The following is a 24272-nucleotide window of genomic DNA, read 5'->3' on the forward strand; positions in this document are numbered from 1 at the left end:
AGTAGATGGTCAGAGCCCTGACCACATCCAATAAGCGTTCCTCTGTAGAGATATATTCCGTGTTAAATGCCGGAATCACCATCTCCTGATTGATGTGGAATCTGGAGACCAACTTTAGAAGGTGCGATGTTTTAGTCCACAACATCCCTATTGGGATGAAATATGAGGAGAGGAGCTTACATGAGAAAGCTGACATATCTTGCGGAAGCAATGACCAAGACGAATACTATCTTGTCTGTCAACCTTTTGAAATCCGCCGCTTGTAGCGGCTCGAAAGGAGGCTTGATTAAGGCCTGCAGTCCAAATGACAAATCCCACTGAGTTGTAGGGGGACCACATGGAGGTGAGAATGAATCACTCCCTGTAGGAGTGTACGTACCTCCGGCAAGAAGGTTAATTTCATCTGAACCCAGATGGATAAGGGTGAGACTTTGATTTTCAGAGACGTAGTCTAAGTCCAATGTCCAGAACCTGTTGTAGGGATGCCAGAAATCTGGCCACCTTGAAAACCTTTGGAACAAACTTCCTAGCCGTACACCACATACAGTAGGTGTGCCATATTTGGTAATAAATTCTGAATGATACTGGCTTGCACGCCTGAATCATGCCTTTGGCTTATTTTGGAAGAAAAATTTTTACTTTACAGTAAAGTAGTTTCAAGCGCCACGCTATCAACGACAGGCGCTGACCAGGTCCTCGAGTATGAGACCACCCGAAAGGTTAAGAGGAAGGGTGGTTGGGAGGACATTTGTAGAAGGTCCACATACCAGTGCTGAGTGGCCCGGCTGGAGCTGTCAGGACGAGGTTCCCGCCTCCCTATTTGAATATCCTGATTACCCTGGGAATCATGGATTTTGGTGGGAAGACATACGGAAGATAATAATTCCTTGGACCTGCTAGGGCATCCATGAAGCTAGCTTGATGATCCCTGTACCCTGACCCGAATGTTGACACTTTTGTTGTGTCTGGACACCATTAAGTCCACGTCTGGTAGGTCCCATCGGTCTTTGAGGAGGGCGAATAACTCTGGATGGAGTGACCACTCCCCCCGATGGAAGTCGATTTAGGGATCTGTTTTCCAATTTAGAACTGCTGGGAAGATCGCAGACAGAGCCATAAGACACTCTTTCGCCCAGGCAGAGATCCTAGAGACTACTTGGAGAGCAGCAGTGCTGCGAGGGTATCCTTGGTCAAGTATGTACACCACAGCCGTGGCCTTGTCTACTCTGATCAGGACCGGGTTCTTCTGAAGAAGGTCCTGAGAGCGGATTATTAGGGCCTTGTAAGTTGCCCAAAGCTCCAACACGTTAATGAAGAGACGTGTTTTTGGATTGGCCCACATGCCCTGCAAGGCTCGGGAGTGAGCTAATGTCCCCCAGCCTTGAAGGGCGGCGATCGACCCTTCTTAGAACCAGAAGGGACGTTGACTTGTGGACCTGATATTGTCCATCCGTTTTGCCAGAATGAGGTGTTGAGAGGGCAAAAATGAAACTGTGCCCACTCCACCATGTTCAAACATTGACATCATCAATTCCCAAGATTTTCATTGCGCCCAGTGGCTTAAGACTCTGGAAATCTGCAAAAAACACCCATATTTGGTGATGCAGAGAATTGTCCTTGTCCCTGAGAAGAGACATCCTACATGACTGAGTGTCCAGTGTAGCTCTCCAGATGCCACCTTTGTTGCGAGAGGAGCCAACCGAGATGTTGGAGTGTCCTGATTGTTATCTATAGGTGAGATAACAGCAATAATAGGGACTTGGCCACCAGTAGTAGGTCGTCTAAATATATAGAAATACTCGGATACCCAGATGGTGAATGTTCAGCCATAAAAGCCATGAGTTTTGTGAAAATCCTGGGGCTGTGGCTAAGCCCAGTAGAATTAAAAATGGCTATTTTAAAAAGCAAACCTGAAATGTTTCTGGTATGCTGGCAGATCTGGGACATGCCAGTAAGCGTCCCGAATGCCCAGGGTGACTATTTATCCCCCGTTCCATGGGTAGGATTATTGCCCTTAAAGTTTCCATCCGAAACTTTGAACCCTGCACCACCCTAAAGAGACTTCAGTTTTAGAAGTGGCCTGTAAGTTCCGTTTTAGAACCAGGACCAAAGACGAGTAGTAGCAGAGTCTTCTCTAGTGGTGAGGGATGACCCGAGACCGTGGCAGACCTTTTTATTTTAATAATTGTTCTGCTTAGTCTGTGTGAGGTAGACCCATGCAAAGACCTTATCCCTGTGACACAACTTCCTTTACCCAGGCATGTATAGTCACTGGTGTTCCTACAGCACCTGGTGTTCCCATGTGGACTCCGATCCACTTAGTAACCAGGTCTAACACTGTTTTCCCGGATTGGACGAGATATGCCTTATCCAGTGTGGTATGGCTGCAGGTGAGGAAGACGAGAAGTCAGCCTCCCGCTTGGGGTTCCCCCTGTGGAGGGGCCATTATGCAGGTGGTTGCCGGGATGGGCAGGAGCCTGTAGTGGCCCATGCTTGGGCTTGCCTTAATGGCATGATTGGTCCTAGAATAGGACTGATCTCGGGTTTTCCTTTTTGGGGTAAAGCCGTGGATAGACACGCCATTCTGGCAGCTGTCAGAGAGGCCGCAAACTTGTTAAGGCCTTTCCCCAAAATAATTTTTACCCTTAAAAAGGTAAAAGTTCCAAGGTCTACCAGGACTCCAGGTCCACTTTCCCTGTATTGGGCAAATGATACGGCTGGCATGAATGAAGCTGGTGGATGTCTGGGCAGCGACAGTGCCAGCCTGATATAGCTCCTATGTATATATATATATATATATATATATATATATATATATATGTATATACATATATAGATATAAATATCTATGTATATATGTATATAATGCTGCTTGTTTAATGTGAAGTACACATAACTTAGCATCCTCGGAGGAGTCTTCTAGGACCTGTATAAAGTGGCTTTAGCCATGTCAATAGAGGTCCTCCCCAGTGAATGGGGATATGGCCCTTAAGGAGTGCTTCAAACACCTTGGTAGGGTCTTTTAATATCAATCCTGAAGTGACCAACAGTATTGAAGGATACCTTAGAATAAACCAAGGGAGTAGGCGTGGTTCACAAACCTGACTAGCCCCTTAATCCCTCCTGATTACCATCAAGTGGTCTGAATGAGGGCAGTAGGGTTAGTTTCTGCTTTTATTAGAAACCATCTCTGGTTTTAGCAGTAGGTTCAGGCTTCACCAAGTCTGACATTAACACCTCACGGATTGCATGAGTGAGAGCTGCCACATCAGTTGTCCCTGCTTTGAAACAGGAGTGCTGTAGGCATAGCATCATCATATTGTCACTATGAATATTGATGACATCCTCAGCATTAACGTTATTTTCCCCCTTATGATCTGTGTCAACCTGTGCTCCAGAAAGCAATTGTTAACAGAAACCTATTAGGTAGTGCAGCGTCAGGTAGCAGGTGTTGCCTAGCTACCGAAAACTGCTGCCAGATCCGCACAGAGGTAGACAGGGCCTCCCACCAAGGTGGGGGAGGGGGGCTGGACTACAGAGGGGTCAAAGGCAATCCAATAGGTTGCCTAGTAACTGTTGTTAGGCTGCCCAGGGAGGTTGAGGGAACCACTGTGGCAGAAGACTGGCCAGGGGGGGTAAAGTGAATAACATATAACCCGTCCTGGAAGACATCCTGTTAGACAGGCTTGCAGCACAGCTCTTGCAGGACAGGAGTTTTGTAAACTCTGTCTGGTTGTACCCCGTTTGGATATAATGCAAACAATCCCAAAGTGGGGGGGGTTACAGTGCACAATAGGTATATACCACAGAGGAAAACCTAGAGTGATATCACTGAGTGTATGTGACCCTAGAGGATTAAACCTCTGTCATCCTCCTCAGAAGATGAGAGAAATACAGTGGACAGTGCAGAAATACTGACAGAAAGTGAAAGTAAAAGAACTAGCACATTGCAGTCACATACACCAGCATTTACATACAGCCACAGCCTATAAATGCTGTCACACCCTGTATCAACCGCTTGAACTCTAATGGAGTAAGGGGGATTTAGGGTGTCTGTGAAAGCGATTACTTAGTCAGTGAACGGTTTCACAGGGGAGACTGTGCCCTCTCTCTGGAAGACTACTGTGCCTGTGGAAATGGCGCTGGTCTGAGAGAAGGGGGGCGGGCACAGGGTTAATGCAGCTAACTGAGCGGCTATCTCCGAGGAGAATGGCGCCAAAGCTGGGGGAGGGACTGCAGGCTACGCGCCAACTCCCCTTGCTGGTCTTCCCCCACCAGGTAAAAAGGAGCCTTGTAAAATGGATGTCCCCCACATCCTGGCCTGCGCTCCGGTCCCCGGTGGTCTAGTGGAGTCCCTGACTCGAGGGCCAGTGTCCACGCCAGCTGCTGCGGCTGTCTCCCACAGCGAGCAGCGTGGCAGCGGTTTGTGCTCTCTAAGAGAGCCTTACCTTCTCCTGGACTCCGGCCACGCTGCCTGGAGGAGATCCCGCGGTGCTAGGCGCTGTCTCCCCTCCGCCGGGCTACCCCGCTTGACCGAGGTCGTGGGGGAATGTCGGCGCCGGCAGGAGTGATGCGGCTGCTCGCGCCGCCGTCAGATGATTGACGGCGGTGAGCAGCCTCAGCCGCAAAGCGGCTCAGCCGCTTAGGCGGCAGATTCAAAGTAAAAATAAAAAAAGAATATAGCAGCTTCTTATGGGATTACCTCAGTGAGGTAATCCCTGCTGATAAAAAGGTGCGTCTGCTTCCTGCAGGCACCAAACAAAAACTGAGCTGTGTGAGCCTGGAGGCGGGGTTATAGGGGAGAGGGCCCGGGCATCCTGGGAAATCTTAAGAAGCTTCGCTGATTGGTGCCTCGGACCCCCTGGATCCACCTACAACCTGATGTCCCCTGTGGGACCCATGGACCCTGAAAAGGAAACTTTGATTATTCTCACCATATCCAGTGTATGAAGATCTTTTTCTCTTCTAGTGGTTGGATTTGGAAAAAAACAAGGCAAAACAATATCTTGACTCATATGAAAAGATGAGACTACCTTCGGAAAAAATGAAGGTTTGGTTCTTAGGACTACTTTGTCCGGAAATAACTTAAGGTAGGGTTCACAGCATAGTAACGCATGTAACTCCCCTACACGTCTTGCCGACGTAATAGCGACCATAAACGCTACCTTCCACGTAAGAAATTTTAGCCCAGCTCTCTCACATGGTTCAAATGGGTTTGCCATGAGCCCGTTTAGCACCAGATTGAGGTCCCACTGAGGAATCACTGGTCTAACTCTTGGACGGATTCTTTTGGCTGCTTGAAAAAATCTTTTTATCAGTCCTTGGTCTGCTAACTTCTTATCCAGTAGAACACTAAGGGCTGAAACTTGTACCTTCAGAGTTGCTATGGATAGGCCCTTATTAAACCCTTCACAGAGGAACTGTAGAACATGCGCCAATCTAGCCTTGGGAAAAGGAAATCTATGTTCAGACCATCCCGCGAAGATCCTCCAGATTCTATAATATATATCAGAGGAAACTTTCTTCCTTGCTTGAAGCAGCATGTCTACTACGACTGCTGACAGGCCTTTATCTGTCAGTTGCTTCCTTTCAAATTCCATGCCGCTAAATGAAGTTTCTGTGGGTCCTGGCACATTACTGGGCCCTGTATCAGAAGATCCTGTGACACTGGAAGAAACCATGGCTCTGCCACCGCCATGCCCTCTGCCATCGGGAACCAGGCCCTCCTGGGCCAATATGGGAGAATAACTATCGCCCGAACTCTCTCCGACCTGATCTTCCACAGTACTTTGTGTATGAGTGGGAAGGGTGGGAAGATGTATACCAGGGAGAACTGCCATCTCTGGGACAGGGCGTCCACGCCTTCCGATCCTCGTGCCAGGTTTCTGGAGAAGAATCGCTGAACCTTCATATTCTCTGGCGTCGCCATCAGATCTATTTGTGGCTGGCCGAATCTGCGAACGATTTGTCTGAAGACTGAGTCCTTCAGCTCCCATTCTCCTGGCAGAATTTGAGTCCTGCTTAGGAAGTCTGCCAGCTGATTTTCTTCCCCTGGCACGTGTAATGCCGAGATGGATCGGAGATGTTTCTCTGCCCAGCCCATGATCAACCGGATCTCTTCTAGCAGTGGGCGACTCCTTGTCCCCCCTTGCTTGTTGATATAAGCGACTGTCGCTACGTTGTCTGAGAAGACTCTTAGGTGGGATTTTCCTATTTCGCCTGAGAAGAACTTCATGGCCATGAAAACTGCTCGAAGCTCCCTGTGGTTGGATGATAGATCCGATTCTTGGACGGACCAGATACCTTGGGTAGTTTTGCCTGAGCAATGTGCTCCCCACCCTGTGACGCTTGCGTCTGTTGTCAGCACTACATACTGTGGGCTTGAAAGAGACATTCTTCTGACCGCCATGTACCTGCTTTGCCACCACTGAAGTGACGACACCACTGATTGAGGGAGTGTGAAGTAGCGTTCCAGAGAAACTTGGCTTCTGGTATAGGGTAGGAGATGCCACTGTAGTGTCCTCATATGCCACCTGGCCCATGGTACCACCTCCACTGTTGAAGACATCATCCCTAAGAGACTTATTGCTAGTCTCAGCGGAACCTTCCGATTCCTTTGGATTACCTCTACCAGCTCTTGAATCTTCTCGCATCTCTGGCCGGACAGGGTGACCTCGAACCGTACTGTGTCCACGATGACGCCTAGGTATTGGATGGTCTGTGTAGGACACAGATGGCTCTTGTTCCAATTGATCAGCCATCCGTGATCTTGTAGGAACTGGACTACTATTTCTGTATCTCGGACGGCTTCTGCTTTTGACTTTGCTGAGATAAGTAGATCGTCCAAGTAAGCCCATATTGCTATGTTCTTTCTCCTTAAGCACTCTATCATGACTACGAGTACTTTTGTAAATACCCTCGGTGAGGATGTGAGACCAAAGGGAAGGCAGGTAAACTGAAGATGTTTTCCTTTGACGCAGAACCTGAGAAATTTTCTGTCTGGTATATAGATAGGGACATGGAAATAAGCGTCTCTTAGGTCTATAGAGACCATGTAGTCTTCCCTTCTCAGACCCATAAGGATAGTCTTGGCTGTTTCCATGTGGAACTTGCGTTTCCAGATTCTGGCGTTTAGATCTCTTAGATCCAAGATTGTTCTGAAACCTCCAGAACTTTTTGTTACCACGAACAAACGGGAGTAGAACCCTAGGCCCTGCTCTGCCTCTGGGACCGGCTCCACGGCCCCCGAATCCGCCAGATCTCTTATGCTCAGGGCCAATGCTTCCTGCTCCGCCCTTAAAATTGGAATCCTTGAAACTAAAAATTTTTCCCTTCTGGGTTTTGAAATGAACTCTAGGCGATATCCCGTGGACACCACTTCTAGAACCCAGGTGTCTTGTACCGTTTGTTCCCACATGTGGGCAAACTGCAGCAATCTTCCGGCCACCTGTAAATTGTCCACGGGACACAACCTGTCACTGTTTCTTATCCCCTCTTTTGACAGTCTGCCGAAAGAAGGCTCTGGAAATACCTGAGGTATATCTCTCCCGAAAAGGCCTCCCGGGCCTATAGGCCCTGGCTTGTCTGAAGCTTTGCCTGGGGAAATAATTGAAACCTCTTCCCCTTTTATCTTGGGGGAGTCTCACTGACTTCCCACCCGACATCCTCTGTATCATCTGGTCGAGTTTGCTGCCGAAAAGGAATTCCCCCTCGAACGGCAGGGTTGCCAGTTTATTTTTAAAGTGGGTGTCTGCTGCCCAAGACTTGAGCCACAGGGCTCTCCTTGCCACCACTCCAGAGGTCAACGCCTTCGCTGAGTAATCCAGCACGTCTAGGGATGCCTCACATATATAGTCAACGGTAAGTTGGATTGGTGCCAGACTGCTGATCATTTGCTCTCTAGCCACCCGTTCTTGTAGGTCCTCTTGTAAAGAGGCGCACCATATCCTAAGGGCTCTAGCCAAGGAGGCAATAGCCACTCCTGATTTGATAGATGTGGCGCTAGAGATGTGCAGCCTTTTTAAAGCGCTCTCCATACGCTTCTCCATAGCATCCTTAAGAGATGCCCCATCCTCAAGAGGAATCGTAGTTTTGGTGGTGACTTCGGACACTGCCGCATCAATTTTGGGGATACTACACCACTTTAGAAATTCTGCATCCTCTATGGGGTACATCTTCTCTGTCCTTTTCACAGGCCCAATCCGTTTGTCCGCATTGGACCACTCCTTAATTAGGATCTCCTTAACCACCTTGTGCACGGGAAAACACCTCCCCTTTCTCGACCTGTCCTCAAACAGAGCGTCATACTCGGTTCTCACTGGTTGTTTATAGTTCAGTGTTTTATACAGTTCTTTAAGAACCACCTCCACCAGCTCTAAATTAAAGGACCGTTCCTCTTCCACTAGTTCACCGGCTTCTGTGCCGTCATCCCCATCATCATCATCATCATCATCATCAATATCCGCAGTCGCAGGGAAATCACATTCTACATCCAGACTGGTCTGTGACCTGGACCTTTTCCCCTGATATTCTTTCTTGGAGACAAAGTTATCCTTCATCCAGGCCATAAGCTCACTAATCTGGGAAACAGTCCCAATACTGGTATCAGCTCCCTTGTCACAGCTGCGGCACAAGGAATTCTCTCCAGTGAAAATCTTATCACAACCAATACATGTCTTGCTAACATGTTTCTTCTTGGCCAATTTCTTCTTAGTCCCCACAGGCACACTAGAAGATTAAATAACAATAATCACTAACTACTCTGCGTAATTTTCCATATATAAAAAACTCAGTCATCTGAGAGGACCTACCTGGGCAGCAACGTAGAAAGTTTTTGAGAGGCTTCCTCCTCCATGTCTCTGGTACCACGGGGCTTGCAAACAGCACAGCTAGCACGAGGAAGCGCCTGTAACACCGACCAGGCGCATTAAGAAGCCTACTTCCGCCTTACGGCAGCGTCAGGCAGCGTGCGCGTCATCCCGACGCTTGGAACGCACGCCCGCCTGACTTCCTGCCCCGTGGACCGCAAGGTTGCGTCACAGTACTGCGCGGGGACAGCGTGTTTGGGTCAGAGCAGCGCGCCTGAACGCCTGATAACCCGCACACCGGGAGCCCAGCACGCGCCGCACAGACGCTTCTGTCTGCCGGCAGGGATTTAACTAGGAGAAAACCTCCGGCTCCCTCCGCTTACCAGTACACGCAAACGAGGTACATGCCGCCGGCCAGACCTCCTTAATGGGAAAGGCACCGCCACCCCAACGCTGCCCAGGACTGGCAGCGTAACGCCTACCAGTAGGTAAGAAATAAAATAAATAAAACCTGTACTACACTGTCTATCTGTCTAGGAGACAGGAAAAAGACTGGAGTCATGGGGGAAGGTGCTGGCTATGTACTGGTGGGAGAAGGGGGCGTGTCCTAGGGAAAAACTACCTGTCTAATTGTAAGGGGAGAGAGGGATGAACCCATTGTATGGCTGCCATGAAGTAAGAAGAAGAAAGGGGTTTTATCTGGCAGACCCGTTTTTGGAAACGTTTCCAAATACAGGGTCAAAGCCAGTTATGCGGTCTGAAAGCAGCATTAGAGTCGTCTCCAGACTTCTTGTTACAGTTACTGATCACATACTGCACCAGCCTATATCTCCTTACTTATCACATACTGCACCAGCTTATATCTCCTTACTTATCACATACTGCACCAGCCTATATCTCCTTACTTATCACATACTGCACCAGCTTATATCTCCTCACTTATCACATACTGCACCAGCTTATATCTCCTCACTTATCACTTACTGCTCCAGCCTATATCTCCTTACTTATCACATAATGCACCAGCTTATATCTCCTTACTTATCACATACTGCACCAGCTTATATCTCCTTACTGATCACATACTGCACCAGCTTATATCTCCTCACTTATCACATACTGCACCAGCCTATATCTCCTTACTTATCACATACTGCACCAGCCTATATCTCCTCACTTATCACATACTGCACCAGCCTATATCTCCTTACTTATCACATACTGCACCAGCTTATATCTCCTTACTTATCACATACTGCACCAGCTTATATCTCCTTACTTATCACATACTGCACCAGCTTATATCTCCTTACTGATCACATACTGCACCAGCCTATATCTCCTTACTTATCACATACTGCACCAGCTTATATCTCCTTACTTATCACATACTGCACCAGCTTATATCTCCTTACTTATCACATACTGCACCAGCTTATATCTCCTTACTTATCACATACTGCACCAGCCTATATCTCCTTACTTATCACATACTGCACCAGCTTATATCTCCTTACTTATCACATACTGCACCAGCTTATATCTCCTTACTTATCACATACTGCACCAGCTTATATCTCCTTACTTATCACATACTGCACCAGCTTATATCTCCTTACTTATCACATACTGCACCAGCTTATATCTCCTTACTTATCACATACTGCACCAGCCTATATCTCCTTACTTATCACATACTGCACCAGCCTATATCTCCTCACTTATCACATACTGCACCAGCTTATATCTCCTTACTTATCACATACTGCACCAGCCTATATCTCCTTACTTATCACATACTGCACCAGCTTATATCTCCTTACTTATCACATACTGCACCAGCTTATATCTCCTTACTTATCACATACTGCACCAGCTTATATCTCCTTACTTATCACATACTGCACCAGCCTATATCTCCTTACTTATCACATACTGCACCAGCTTATATCTCCTTACTTATCACATACTGCACCACCTTATATCTCCTTACTTATCACATACTGCACCAGCTTATATCTCCTTACTTATCACATACTGCACCAGCTTATATCTCCTTACTGATCACATACTGCACCAGCCTATATCTCCTTACTTATCACATACTGCACCAGCTTATATCTCCTTTCTTATCACATACTGCACCAGCTTATATCTCCTTTCTTATCACATACTGCACCAGCTTATATCTCCTTACTTATCACATACTGCACCAGCTTATATCTCCTTACTTATCACACACTGCACTAGCTTATATCTCCTTACTGATCACACACTGCACCAGCCTATATCTCCTTACTGATCACACACTGCACCAGCCTATATCTCCTTACTGATCACACACTGCACCAGCCTATATCTCCTTACTTATCACATACTGCACCAGCTTATATCTCCTTACTTATCACATACTGCACCAGCTTATATCTCCTTACTTATCACATACTGCACCAGCCTATATCTCCTTACTTATCACATACTGCACCAGCTTATATCTCCTTACTTATCACATACTGCACCAGCTTATATCTCCTTACTTATCACATACTGCACCAGCTTATATCTCCTTACTTATCACATACTGCACCAGCTTATATCTCCTTACTTATCACATACTGCACCAGCCTATATCTCCTTACTTATCACATACTGCACCAGCTTATATCTCCTTTCTTATCACATACTGCACCAGCTTATATCTCCTTACTTATCACATACTGCACCAGCTTATATCTCCTTACTTATCACATACTGCACCAGCTTATATCTCCTTACTTATCACACACTGCACTAGCTTATATCTCCTTACTGATCACACACTGCACCAGCTTATATCTCCTTACTGATCACACACTGCACCAACTTATATCTCCTTACTGATCACACACTGCACCAGCCTATATCTCCTTACTGATCACACACTGCACCAGCTTATATCTCCTTACTTATCACATACTGCACCAGCTTATATCTCCTTACTTATCACATACTGCACCAGCTTATATCTCCTTACTTATCACACACTGCACCAGCTTATATCTCCTTACTTATCACACACTGCACCAGCTTATATCTCCTTACTGATCACACACTGCACCAGCTTATATCTCCTTACTGATCACACACTGCACCAACTTATATCTCCTTACTGATCACACACTGCACCAGCTTATATCTCCTTACTGATCACACACTGCACCAGCTTATATCTCCTTACTGATCCCATACTGCACCAGCCTATATCTCCTTACTTATCACATACTGCACCAGCCTATATCTCCTTACTTATCACATACTGCACCAGCTTATATCTCCTTACTTATCACATACTGCACCAGCTTATATCTCCTTACTTATCACATACTGCACCAGCTTATATGTCCTTACTGATCACATACTGCACCAGCCTATATCTCCTTACTTATCACATACCGAACCAGCTTATATCTCCTTACTTATCACATACTGCACCAGCCTATATCTCCTTACTTATCACATACTGCACCAGCTTATATCTCCTTACTTATCACATACTGCACCAGCTTATATCTCCTTACTTATCACATACTGCACCAGCTTATATCTCCTTACTTATCACATACTGCACCAGCTTATATCTCCTTACTTATCACATACTGCACCAGCTTATATCTCCTTTCTTATCACATACTGCACCAGCTTATATCTCCTTACTTATCACATACTGCACCAGCCAATATCTCCTTACTGATCCCATACTGCACCAGCCTATATCTCCTTACTGATCCCATACTGCACCAGCTTATATCTCCTTACTTATCACATACTGCACCAGCTTATATCTCCTTACTGATCACATACTGCACCAGCCTATATCTCCTTACTTATCACAGAATACCTCCCATCCCGACCACTCCGCTCTGCACAAGATCTGCGTCTCTCTTCTGCACGGATCACTAGCTCCCATTCACTAATACAGGACTGTCATCGGGCTGCTCCCACGCTGCAACGGAATCGGTTGCGCCGTATAAGACGCTGCAACGGAATCTGCTGCGCTATACAAGACGCTGCAATGGAATCTGCTGCGCCATATAAGAAACCGGTAATAAATCAACAACGGGAAGCGCCGGCACACAGAGGTAGGGAGCGGGAAGCGCCGGCACACAGAGGTAGGGAGCGGGAAGCGCCGGCACACAGAGGTAGGGAGCGGGAAGCGCCGGCACACAGAGGTAGGGAGCCGGAAGCGCCGGCACACAGAGGTAGGGAGCCGGAAGCGCCGGCACACAGAGGTAGGGAGCCGGAAGCGCCGGCACACAGAGGTAGGGAGCCGGAAGCGCCGGCACACAGAGGTAGGGAGCCGGAAGCGCCGGCACACAGAGGTAGGGAGCCGGAAGCGCCGGCACACAGAGGTAGGGAGCCGGAAGCGCCGGCACACAGAGGTAGGGAGCCGGAAGCGCCGGCACACAGAGGTAGGGAGCCGGAAGCGCCGGCACACAGAGGTAGGGAGCCGGAAGCAATGGTGGCACTTACTGGACTCCAGCATATCAGAGGGTCTGTCTCCGGGTCCTCCACCAGGGTCCACAGTTTGGCCAGGAACGCTGGAACATTGCTCCCGCCGCTGGCTGTGTGAGCGTCCATCACACGGGATACAACACTGTGGGGAAGACACACGGTGTGAGGGCATTACACACATATACACACATGCTATGTACAGGGCAGACTGGCAGAGGCTGAGCAGGGACACTGGTGAGGGAATAATGCAGGAAGTAAATGGTAGGGGGGGGGCGCAATTACACCCTGTGAGGGGGAGGTAGGGGCAGTTACACCCGGTGAGGGGGGTGCAGTTAGACCCTGTGGGGGGTAGAGGGGGCAGTGGCACCCTGTGAGGGGGGAGGTAGGGGCAGTGGCACCCTGTGAGGGGGGAGGTAGGGGCAGTGGCACCCTGTGAGGGGGGAGGTAGGGGCAGTGGCACCCTGTGAGGGGGGAGGTAGGGGCAGTGGCACCCTGTGAGGGGGGAGGTAGGGGCAGTGGCACCCTGTGAGGGGGGAGGTAGGGGCAGTGGCACCCTGTGAGGGGGGAGGTAGGGGCAGTGGCACCCTGTGAGGGGGGAGGTAGGGGCAGTGGCACCCTGTGAGGGGGAGGTAGGGGCAGTGGCACCCTGTGAGGGGGAGGTAGGGGCAGTGGCACCCTGTGGGGGGGAGGTAGGGGCAGTGGCACCCTGTGAGGGGGAGGTAGGGGCAGTGGCACCCTGTGAGGGGGAGGTAGGGGCAGTGGCACCCTGTGAGGGGGAGGTAGGGGCAGTGGCACCCTGTGGGGGGGAGGTAGGGGCAGTGGCACCCTGTGAGGGGGAGGTAGGGGCAGTGGCACCCTGTGAGGGGGAGGTAGGGGCAGTGGCACCCTGTGAGGGGGAGGTAGGGGCAGTGGCACCCTGTGGGGGGGAGGTAGGGGCAGTTGCACCCTGTGAGGGGGGAGGTAGGGGCAGTTGCACCCTGTGAGGGGGGAGGTAGGGGCAGTTGCACCCTGTGAGGGGGAGGTAGGGGCAGTTGCACCCTGTGAGGGGGAGGTAGGGGAAGTGGCACCCTGTGAGGGGGGAGGTAGGGGCAGTTGCACCCTGTGAGGGGGGAGGTAGGGGCAGTTGCACCCTGTGAGGGGGGAGGTAGGGGCAGTTGCACCCTGTGAGGGGGAGGTAGGGGAAGTGGCACCCTGTGAGGGGGAGGTAGGGGCAGTTGCACCCTGTGAGGGGGGAGGTAGGGGCAGTGGCACCCTGTGAGGGGGAGGTAGGGGCAGTTACTCCCTGTGAGGGGGAGGTAGGGGCAGTTGCACCCTGTGAGGGGGAGGTAGGGGCAGTTACTCCCTGTGAGGGGGGAGGTAGGGGCAGTGGCACCCTGTGAGGGGGAGGTAGGGGCAGTTACTCCCTGTGAGGGGGAGGTAGGGGCAGTGGCACCCTGTGAGGGGGAGGTAGGGGCAGTGGCACCCTGTGAGGGGGAGGTAGGGGCAGTGGCACCCTGTGAGGGGGAGGTAGGGGCAGTGGCACCCTGTGAGGGGGGAGGTAGGGGCAGTTGCACCCTGTGGGGGGGAGGTAGGGGCAGTGGCACCCTGTGAGGGGGGAGGTAGGGGCAGTGGCACCCTGTGGGGGGGAGGTAGGGGCAGTGGCACCCTGTGAGGGGGGAGGTAGGGGCAGTGGCACCCTGTGAGGGGGAGGTAGGGGCAGTGGCACCCTGTGAGGGGGAGGTAGGGGCAGTGGCACCCTGTGAGGGGGGAGGTAGGGGCAGTGGCACCCTGTGAGGGGGAGGTAGGGGCAGTGGCACCCTGTGAGGGGGAGGTAGGGGCAGTTGCACCCTGTGAGGGGGAGGTAGGGGCAGTTACACACCGCCGGGGGTCACACACCGGGGTACGGGGCGCTGCGGGGCCGGGTATACCCGGCAGTTGCTCTCGGTGTCGCCGCCTCAGGGCCACCTGGAGATCTGCGCACAGGGTAAGGCCCGAACCCTCCTGGTGGTCGCCATCTTGTGACGTCTCCGTTCTGCGCATGCGCTCGACTCGCGGCCACCGCCACCATCTTACTGCTCCCAGCGATGCCACCACTAAGATGGCGGCGGCTTCCGGCATCCTAGCGGGCGGGGCCTGGCTCTGCTTAGTGTTTCCGGCTCATGTGCCCAGCGCTGTACAACGTGTTCCCTATACACCAGCACCGATATACCACCTGCCCTCACCCGGCCTGAGGCACCATGAAGAGGGGCAATGCCGCCGGGGACCCGGAGCCGGTAAGTGCCCCTACACATTCCTCCCAGCATGCCCCTCTCCAGCTCTGCTCCTAATTAATGATTGGTATCAGCTGTGGTGACGCCTCTCTCATCAGTTACCCTGTGTGTAACAGGTGCTGGCCATCCTACATTACCAGGGCAATGTGCCCTACATGGTGGGGTTCCCTGCCCTTTCCCCCTCATGTTTCTGGGGGTCCCCTGCCTTCTCCGTCATGTGACCGGGGTATCTGGGGGTCCCCTGCCTTCTCCGTCATGTGACCGGGGTATCTGGTGATTGCCTGCGCTCCTCCGTCATGTGACCGGGGTATCTGGTAATTGCCTTCTCCTCCGTCATATGACCGGGGTATCTGGTGATTGCCTTCTCCTCCGTCATGTGACTGGGGTATCTGGTGATTGCCTTCTCCTCCGTCATGTGACCGGGGTATCTGGTGATTGCCTTCTCCTCCGTCATGTGACCGGGGTATCTGGTGATTGCCTTCTCCTCCGTCATGTGACCGGGGTATCTGGTAATTGCCTGCGCTCCATCGTCATGTGACCGGGGTATCTGGTGATTGCCTTCTCCTCCGTCATGTGACCGGGGTATCTGGTGATTGCCTTCTCCTCCGTCATGTGACCGGGGTATCTGGAAATTGCCTGCGCTCCATCGTCATGTGACCAGGGTATCTGGGGGTTGCCTGCGCTCCTCCATTATGTGACCGGGGTATCTGGTGATTGCCTTCTCCTCCGTCATGTGACTGGGGTATCTGGTAATTGCCTGCGCTCCATCGTCATGTGACCGGGGTATCTGGTAATTGCCTGCGCTCCATCGTCATGTGACCGGGGTATCTGGTAATTGCCTGCGCTGCATCGTCATGTGACCGGGGTATCTGGGGGTTGCCTGCGCTCCTCCGTCATGTGACCAGGGTATCTGGGGGTTGCCTGCACTCCCCCGTTATGTGACCGGGGTATCTGGGGGTTGCCTGCGCTCCCCTGTCATGTGACCGGGGTATCTGGGGGTTGCCTGCCCTCTTTCAAAACATATTAATAGTTAAAAAATAATAAACATAAAATACGGAGAATTATAAAAATAACAGCGGTGCACAGTTTATAGTCACCAGTGTATTCTCATCCTGACTTGTCCAATGTAAAGTGGGAGTCCAGAATCAGTCAGAATCAGCTTTATTGGCCAGGTGTACTTGCGTGTACTAGGAGTTTGGTTGCTGTGCAGCAGCCGGTTAGGTAACCGTTATGCAGTGACAGATATACATCTGTAGGACTCCTCCTTCATCTTTATTTACCTCTGAGATTGTGCATCTGGGAACCTATCCTCACCAATTGGGCATCCAGTGAGACCGGCATATCCAGCCTGCTGCCACCTTGCCATCTACTTGAGGAATCTACAAAAATGTTGGTACCAGCAGACTCTTGCACATCCCATTAACCATCTCTATTGTTGGACTCCCGATTGACATTGGACAAGTCAGGATGAGAATACACTGGTGACTATAAACACACAAATGCACCGCTGTTAAAATTCTCTATATTTTATGTTTATTATTTTTTAACTATTAATATGTTTTGAAACAATTCAGCATGCTTTATATGCAATCTTATATGTATGTTTATTAAATATGAATATATTTTATATTCATCATACAGTTTTCATTGTTCAAGCGCAGCATACCAGCCCCTTTTTTCCTGTCCTACTTCATTGTTCTAAAAGGGCTTGACACCCCTTCTAATTGCTGCTGCTCCAGTAAAACCACTCTTTTTTGCCCCCAATGTAACAGAGGCTTGCCCCTACCCCGGTAGTAACAGGTATTATGGGGTTACCTGCGATCCCCAGGAGTGTTCTGGGTAACTAGGATGGAATGTAACCATTTCCCTCATCCGCAGGAGCTGCTCCCACTCGGAGCTGGTGGAACTGGTAGCGATTTGAGTGACAGTGAGGAGAGCGAGTTCTCGGGCCTGGAGGATTCTGGGAGTGACAGCAGCGATGAGGAGAACACAGCGGTACAGGAGGATTCGGACAGTCCTCTCACTGAGGTAATGGTGACAGTGCTGAGCTGCCGGTGTATTCCTGCAGTAGCGTAGTGTGTTTATATGGCAGGGTGTAGTATCGTCTGTACTGGGGTATGTGTGTGCACATGAGGTACATCAGTATTTGGGGTAACCGCCCTGTGCATTCTAGGGACTTGCACACAGTATGTGGGAGGATAACTGACCCCAGAGCTTCTGTGGAAGTAGCTGCTCAGATCATTCATGTAATTCTAGACAGACTCCATGATGCTGCTATCAGGACGTTGTGGGGACGGTATCATCACTCCCATCACTCCTTGTTCTCCTATACGCTGAAGATTTACATATTCTGCAGCGCTTTACAGAGAATATATGAACAGTCACAGTCCCGTGGAGCTTACACTCTATATTCCCTAACGCACACACAAACACACATACACACACACACGGCTTGATCATTTTTATTGTAAATCTAGGAGCCAGGACAAAAGTGTGGGAGCCAGACAAGCTCCTAAACGGTGTCCGAATGGTGCGATGGCACGTGCATGGTTACAGTATATAAATTGCATCACATTTAGTTCTAAGCACATGCAACGCGCTACAGCAGCAAGTGGTTTGAAGTAGATGCGATCTGAACGTGCTGCACGTACTATCTGTACCATGCAATGCTCCGAGAACTAAACGTTCCAGTGCTGCCTCCCCTAAGCAGAGTGCGGCCTGATGCACCATCTCAATGGTAATCTACAGGTTCTCTGCTGGCACACAAGAGTAGTCGCCTATTCCACCATGGCCGTAGGCACCCAGGCTGATGCCAGGGCGGGGTTTCGCCACCCGGTGGCTGCCAGTGTTTGTGAAAGGGGCCATGGGGAATAAAGATAGAGTCCGTTTAGGGTGTTTGAAAATAGGGCCGGAGGATTTAGGCGACTCAGCAGGATCCTCTAAATTAAGGCCCTCTTTTACCGTTGTAACTAAGCCCATCACATCAATGTGTGACGGGGCATCCTCCCTGCCTGAGGCATCATCCGTGTCGGCATCTACAGGTTCCTCCTGTTCATTCTCTCAGTCCGTGTCAGTCATCCGTGTCGGCATCTACAGGTTCCTCCTCCCAGTCCGTGTCAGTCATCCTCGTCTGCAGCTACAGGTTCATCCTCCCAGTCCGTGTCGGTCATCCTCATCTGCAGCTACAGGTTCATCCTCCCAGTCTGTGTCAGTCATCCTCGTCTGCAGCTACAGGTTCATCCTCCCAGTCTGTGTCAGTCATCCTCGTCTGCAGCTACAGGTTCCTCCTAGTCATCCTCCCAGTCCGTGTCAGTCACCCTCGTCTGCTGCTACAGGCTCCTCCTGTTCATCCTCCCAGTCCGTGTCAGTCATCCTCGTCTGCTGCTACAGGCTCCTCCTAGTCATCCTCGTCTGCAGCTACAGGTTCATCCTCCCAGTCTGTGTCAGTCATCCTCGTCTGCAGCTACAGGTTCATCCTCCCAGTCCGTGTCAGTCATCCTCGTCTGCTGCTACAGGTTCCTCCTGTTCATCCTCCCAGTCCGTGTCAGTCATCCTCATCTGCAGCTACAGGTTCATCCTCCCAGTCTGTGTCAGTCATCCTCGTCTGCTGCTACAGGTTCCTCCTGTTCATCCTCCCAGTCCGTGTCAGTCATCCTCGTCTGCTGCTACAGGCTCATCCTCCCAGTCCGTGTCAGTCATCCTCGTCTGCAGCTACAGGTTCATCCTCCCAGTCCATGTCAGTCATCCTCGTCTGCAGCTACAGGTTCATCCTCCCAGTCCATGTCAGTCATCCTCGTCTGCAGCTACAGGTTCATCCTCCCAGTCCGTGTCAGTCATCCTCGTCTGCTGCTACAGGTTCATCCTCCCAGTCCGTGTCAGTCATCCTCGTCTGCAGCTACATGTTCATCCTCCCAGTCCGTGTCAGTCATCCTCGTCTGCTGCTACAGGCTCATCCTCCCAGTCCGTGTCAGTCATCCTCGTCTGCAGCTACAGGTTCATCCTCCCAGTCCATGTCAGTCATCCTCGTCTGCAGCTACAGGTTCATCCTGTTCATCCTCCCAGTCCATGTCAGTCATCCTCGTCTGCAGCTACAGGTTCATCCTCCCAGTCCGTGTCAGTCATCCTCGTCTGCTGCTACAGGCTCCTCCTGTTAATCCTCCCAGTCCATGTCAGTCATCCTCGTCTGCAGCTACAGGTTCATCCTCCCAGTCCGTGTCAGTCATCCTCGTCTGCTGCTACAGGCTCCTCCTGTTAATCCTCCCAGTCCGTGTCAGTCATCCTCGTCTGCAGCTACAGGTTCATCCTCCCAGTCCGTGTCAGTCATCCTCGTCTGCAGCTACAGGTTCATCCTCCCAGTCCGTGTCAGTCATCCTCGTCTGCAGCTACAGGTTCATCCTCCCAGTCCGTGTCAGTCATCCTCGTCTGCAGCTACAGGTTCATCCTCCCAGTCCGTGTCAGTCATCCTCGTCTGCAGCTACAGGTTCATCCTCCCAGTCCGTGTCAGTCATCCTCGTCTGCAGCTACAGGTTCATCCTCCCAGTCCGTGTCAGTCCTCCTCGTCTGCTGCTACAGGTTCATCCTCCCAGTCCGTGTCAGTCATCCTCGTCTGCAGCTACAGGTTCATCCTCCCAGTCCGTGTCAGTCATCCTCGTCTGCAGCTACAGGTTCATCCTCCCAGTCCGTGTCAGTCATCCTCGTCTGTAGCTACAGGCTCCTCCTGTTCATCCTCCCAGTCCGTGTCAGTCATCCTCGTCTGCTGCTACAGGCTCATCCTCCCAGTCCGTGTCAGTCATCCTCGTCTGCAGCTACAGGTTCATCCTCCCAGTCCATGTCAGTCATCCTCGTCTGCAGCTACAGGTTCATCCTCCCAGTCCGTGTCAGTCATCCTCGTCTGCAGCTACAGGTTCATTCTCCCAGTCTGTGTCAGTCATCCTCGTCTGCAGCTACAGGTTCATTCTCCCAGTCCGTGTCAGTCATCCTCGTCTGCAGCTACAGGTTCATCCTCCCAGTCCGTGTCAGTCATCCTCGTCTGCAGCTACAGGTTCATCCTCCCAGTCCGTGTCAGTCATCCTCGTCTGCAGCTACAGGTTCATCCTGTTCATCCTCCCAGTCCATGTCAGTCATCCTCGTCTGCAGCTACAGGTTCATCCTCCCAGTCCGTGTCAGTCGTCCTCGTCTGCAGCTACAGGCTCCTCCTGTTCATCCTCCCAGTCCGTGTCAGTCATCCTCGTCTGCAGCTACAGGTTCATCCTCCCAGTCCGTGTCAGTCATCCTCGTCTGCAGCTACAGGTTCATCCTGTTCATCCTCCCAGTCCATGTCAGTCATCCTTGTCTGCAGCTACAGGTTCATCCTCCCAGTCCGTGTCAGTCATCCTCGTCTGCTGCTACAGGCTCCTCCTGTTCATCCTCCCAGTCCGTGTCAGTCATCCTCGTCTGCTGCTACAGGTTCATCCTGTTCATCCTCCCAGTCCGTGTCAGTCATCCTCGTCTGCAGCTACAGGTTCATCCTCCCAGTCCGTGTCAGTCATCCTCGTCTGCAGCTACAGGTTCATCCTGTTCATCCTCCCAGTCCATGTCAGTCATCCTCGTCTGCCGCTACAGGTTCCTCCTGTTCATCCTCCCAGTCCGTGTCAGTCATCCTCGTCTGCAGCTACAGGTTCATCCTCCCAGTCCGTGTCAGTCATCCTCGTCTGCAGCTACAGGTTCATCCTCCCAGTCCATGTCAGACATCCTCGTCTGCAGCTACAGGTTCATCCTCCCAGTCCGTGTCAGTCATCCTCGTCTGCAGCTACAGGTTCATCCTCCCAGTCCGTGTCAGTCATCCTCGTCTGCAGCTACAGGTTCCTCCTGTTCATTCTCTCAGTCCGTGTCAGTCATCCGTGTCGGCATCTACAGGTTCCTCCTGTTCATCCTGCCAGTCCGTGTCAGTCATCCTCGTCTGCAGCTACAGGTTCCTCCTGTTCATCCTCCCAGTCCGTGTCAGTCATCCTCGTCTGCAGCTACAGGCTCCTCCTAGTCATCCTCGTCTGCAGCTACAGGTTCATCCTCCCAGTCTGTGTCAGTCATCCTCGTCTGCAGCTACAGGTTCATCCTCCCAGTCCGTGTCAGTCATCCTCGTCTGCTGCTACAGGTTCCTCCTGTTCATCCTCCCAGTCCGTGTCAGTCATCCTCATCTGCAGCTACAGGTTCATCCTCCCAGTCTGTGTCAGTCATCCTCGTCTGCTGCTACAGGTTCCTCCTGTTCATCCTCCCAGTCCGTGTCAGTCATCCTCGTCTGCTGCTACAGGCTCATCCTCCCAGTCCGTGTCAGTCATCCTCGTCTGCAGCTACAGGTTCATCCTCCCAGTCCATGTCAGTCATCCTCGTCTGCAGCTACAGGTTCATCCTCCCAGTCCATGTCAGTCATCCTCGTCTGCAGCTACAGGTTCATCCTCCCAGTCCGTGTCAGTCATCCTCGTCTGCTGCTACAGGTTCATCCTCCCAGTCCGTGTCAGTCATCCTCGTCTGCAGCTACATGTTCATCCTCCCAGTCCGTGTCAGTCATCCTCGTCTGCTGCTACAGGCTCATCCTCCCAGTCCGTGTCAGTCATCCTCGTCTGCAGCTACAGGTTCATCCTCCCAGTCCATGTCAGTCATCCTCGTCTGCAGCTACAGGTTCATCCTGTTCATCCTCCCAGTCCATGTCAGTCATCCTCGTCTGCAGCTACAGGTTCATCCTCCCAGTCCGTGTCAGTCATCCTCGTCTGCTGCTACAGGCTCCTCCTGTTAATCCTCCCAGTCCATGTCAGTCATCCTCGTCTGCAGCTACAGGTTCATCCTCCCAGTCCGTGTCAGTCATCCTCGTCTGCTGCTACAGGCTCCTCCTGTTAATCCTCCCAGTCCGTGTCAGTCATCCTCGTCTGCAGCTACAGGTTCATCCTCCCAGTCCGTGTCAGTCATCCTCGTCTGCAGCTACAGGTTCATCCTCCCAGTCCGTGTCAGTCATCCTCGTCTGCAGCTACAGGTTCATCCTCCCAGTCCGTGTCAGTCATCCTCGTCTGCAGCTACAGGTTCATCCTCCCAGTCCGTGTCAGTCATCCTCGTCTGCAGCTACAGGTTCATCCTCCCAGTCCGTGTCAGTCATCCTCGTCTGCAGCTACAGGTTCATCCTCCCAGTCCGTGTCAGTCCTCCTCGTCTGCTGCTACAGGTTCATCCTCCCAGTCCGTGTCAGTCATCCTCGTCTGCAGCTACAGGTTCATCCTCCCAGTCCGTGTCAGTCATCCTCGTCTGCAGCTACAGGTTCATCCTCCCAGTCCGTGTCAGTCATCCTCGTCTGTAGCTACAGGCTCCTCCTGTTCATCCTCCCAGTCCGTGTCAGTCATCCTCGTCTGCTGCTACAGGCTCATCCTCCCAGTCCGTGTCAGTCATCCTCGTCTGCAGCTACAGGTTCATCCTCCCAGTCCATGTCAGTCATCCTCGTCTGCAGCTACAGGTTCATCCTCCCAGTCCGTGTCAGTCATCCTCGTCTGCAGCTACAGGTTCATTCTCCCAGTCTGTGTCAGTCATCCTCGTCTGCAGCTACAGGTTCATTCTCCCAGTCCGTGTCAGTCATCCTCGTCTGCAGCTACAGGTTCATCCTCCCAGTCCGTGTCAGTCATCCTCGTCTGCAGCTACAGGTTCATCCTCCCAGTCCGTGTCAGTCATCCTCGTCTGCAGCTACAGGTTCATCCTGTTCATCCTCCCAGTCCATGTCAGTCATCCTCGTCTGCAGCTACAGGTTCATCCTCCCAGTCCGTGTCAGTCGTCCTCGTCTGCAGCTACAGGCTCCTCCTGTTCATCCTCCCAGTCCGTGTCAGTCATCCTCGTCTGCAGCTACAGGTTCATCCTCCCAGTCCGTGTCAGTCATCCTCGTCTGCAGCTACAGGTTCATCCTGTTCATCCTCCCAGTCCATGTCAGTCATCCTTGTCTGCAGCTACAGGTTCATCCTCCCAGTCCGTGTCAGTCATCCTCGTCTGCAGCTACAGGCTCCTCCTGTTCATCCTCCCAGTCCGTGTCAGTCATCCTCGTCTGCTGCTACAGGTTCATCCTGTTCATCCTCCCAGTCCGTGTCAGTCATCCTCGTCTGCAGCTACAGGTTCATCCTCCCAGTCCGTGTCAGTCATCCTCGTCTGCAGCTACAGGTTCATCCTGTTCATCCTCCCAGTCCATGTCAGTCATCCTCGTCTGCCGCTACAGGTTCCTCCTGTTCATCCTCCCAGTCCGTGTCAGTCATCCTCGTCTGCAGCTACAGGTTCATCCTCCCAGTCCGTGTCAGTCATCCTCGTCTGCAGCTACAGGTTCATCCTCCCAGTCCATGTCAGACATCCTCGTCTGCAGCTACAGGTTCATCCTCCCAGTCCGTGTCAGTCATCCTCGTCTGCAGCTACAGGTTCATCCTCCCAGTCCGTGTCAGTCATCCTCGTCTGCAGCTACAGGTTCCTCCTGTTCATCCTCCCAGTCCATGTCAGTCATCCTCGTCTGCAGCTACAGGTTCATCCTCCCAGTCCGTGTCAGTCATCCTCGTCTGCAGCTACAGGTTCCTCCTGTTCATCCTCCCAGTCCGTGTCAGTCATCCTCGTCTGCAGCTACAGGTTCCTCCTGTTCATCCTCCCAGTCTGTGTCAGTGTCATCCTCACAGTCTGTGTCAGTGTCATCCTCCCAGTGTCATCCTCCCAGTCTGTGTCAGTGTCATCCTCCCAGTCTGT

The 24272-nt window shown here is 51.6% G+C and overlaps 2 protein-coding genes across 4 annotated transcripts in view; one reads left to right on the forward strand and one right to left on the reverse strand.

Moving 5' to 3' along the window:
• The window catches only part of HSF1 (heat shock transcription factor 1), a 42155-nt gene extending 26745 nt beyond the window's left edge, over nucleotides 1-15410 (reverse strand). For 2 of the 3 annotated variants that reach the window (XM_083145070.1, XM_083145069.1), the window contains exons 1-2: nucleotides 15157-15410; nucleotides 13317-13440 (exon numbers count right to left, since the gene is read on the reverse strand). In XM_083145070.1, the coding sequence (XP_083001196.1) occupies nucleotides 13317-13440; nucleotides 15157-15395 (363 nt within the window). In that variant the 5' untranslated portion in view covers nucleotides 15396-15410. The remainder of the gene's footprint in view (nucleotides 1-13316; nucleotides 13441-15156) is intronic. The other variant, XM_083145071.1, reaches the window with a different exon arrangement.
• BOP1 (BOP1 ribosomal biogenesis factor) overlaps nucleotides 15314-24272 on the forward strand; it is a 72846-nt gene continuing 63887 nt past the window's right edge. The window contains exons 1-2 of the mRNA XM_083145072.1: nucleotides 15314-15550; nucleotides 17426-17575. Coding sequence (XP_083001198.1) covers nucleotides 15515-15550; nucleotides 17426-17575 — 186 coding nt within the window. The 5' untranslated portion in view covers nucleotides 15314-15514. The remainder of the gene's footprint in view (nucleotides 15551-17425; nucleotides 17576-24272) is intronic.

The sequence above is a fragment of the Crinia signifera genome, chromosome 5 (genome assembly GCF_055691185.1).
Source record: "Crinia signifera chromosome 5, ASM5569118v1, whole genome shotgun sequence".
NCBI lineage: Eukaryota > Metazoa > Chordata > Amphibia > Anura > Myobatrachidae > Crinia > Crinia signifera.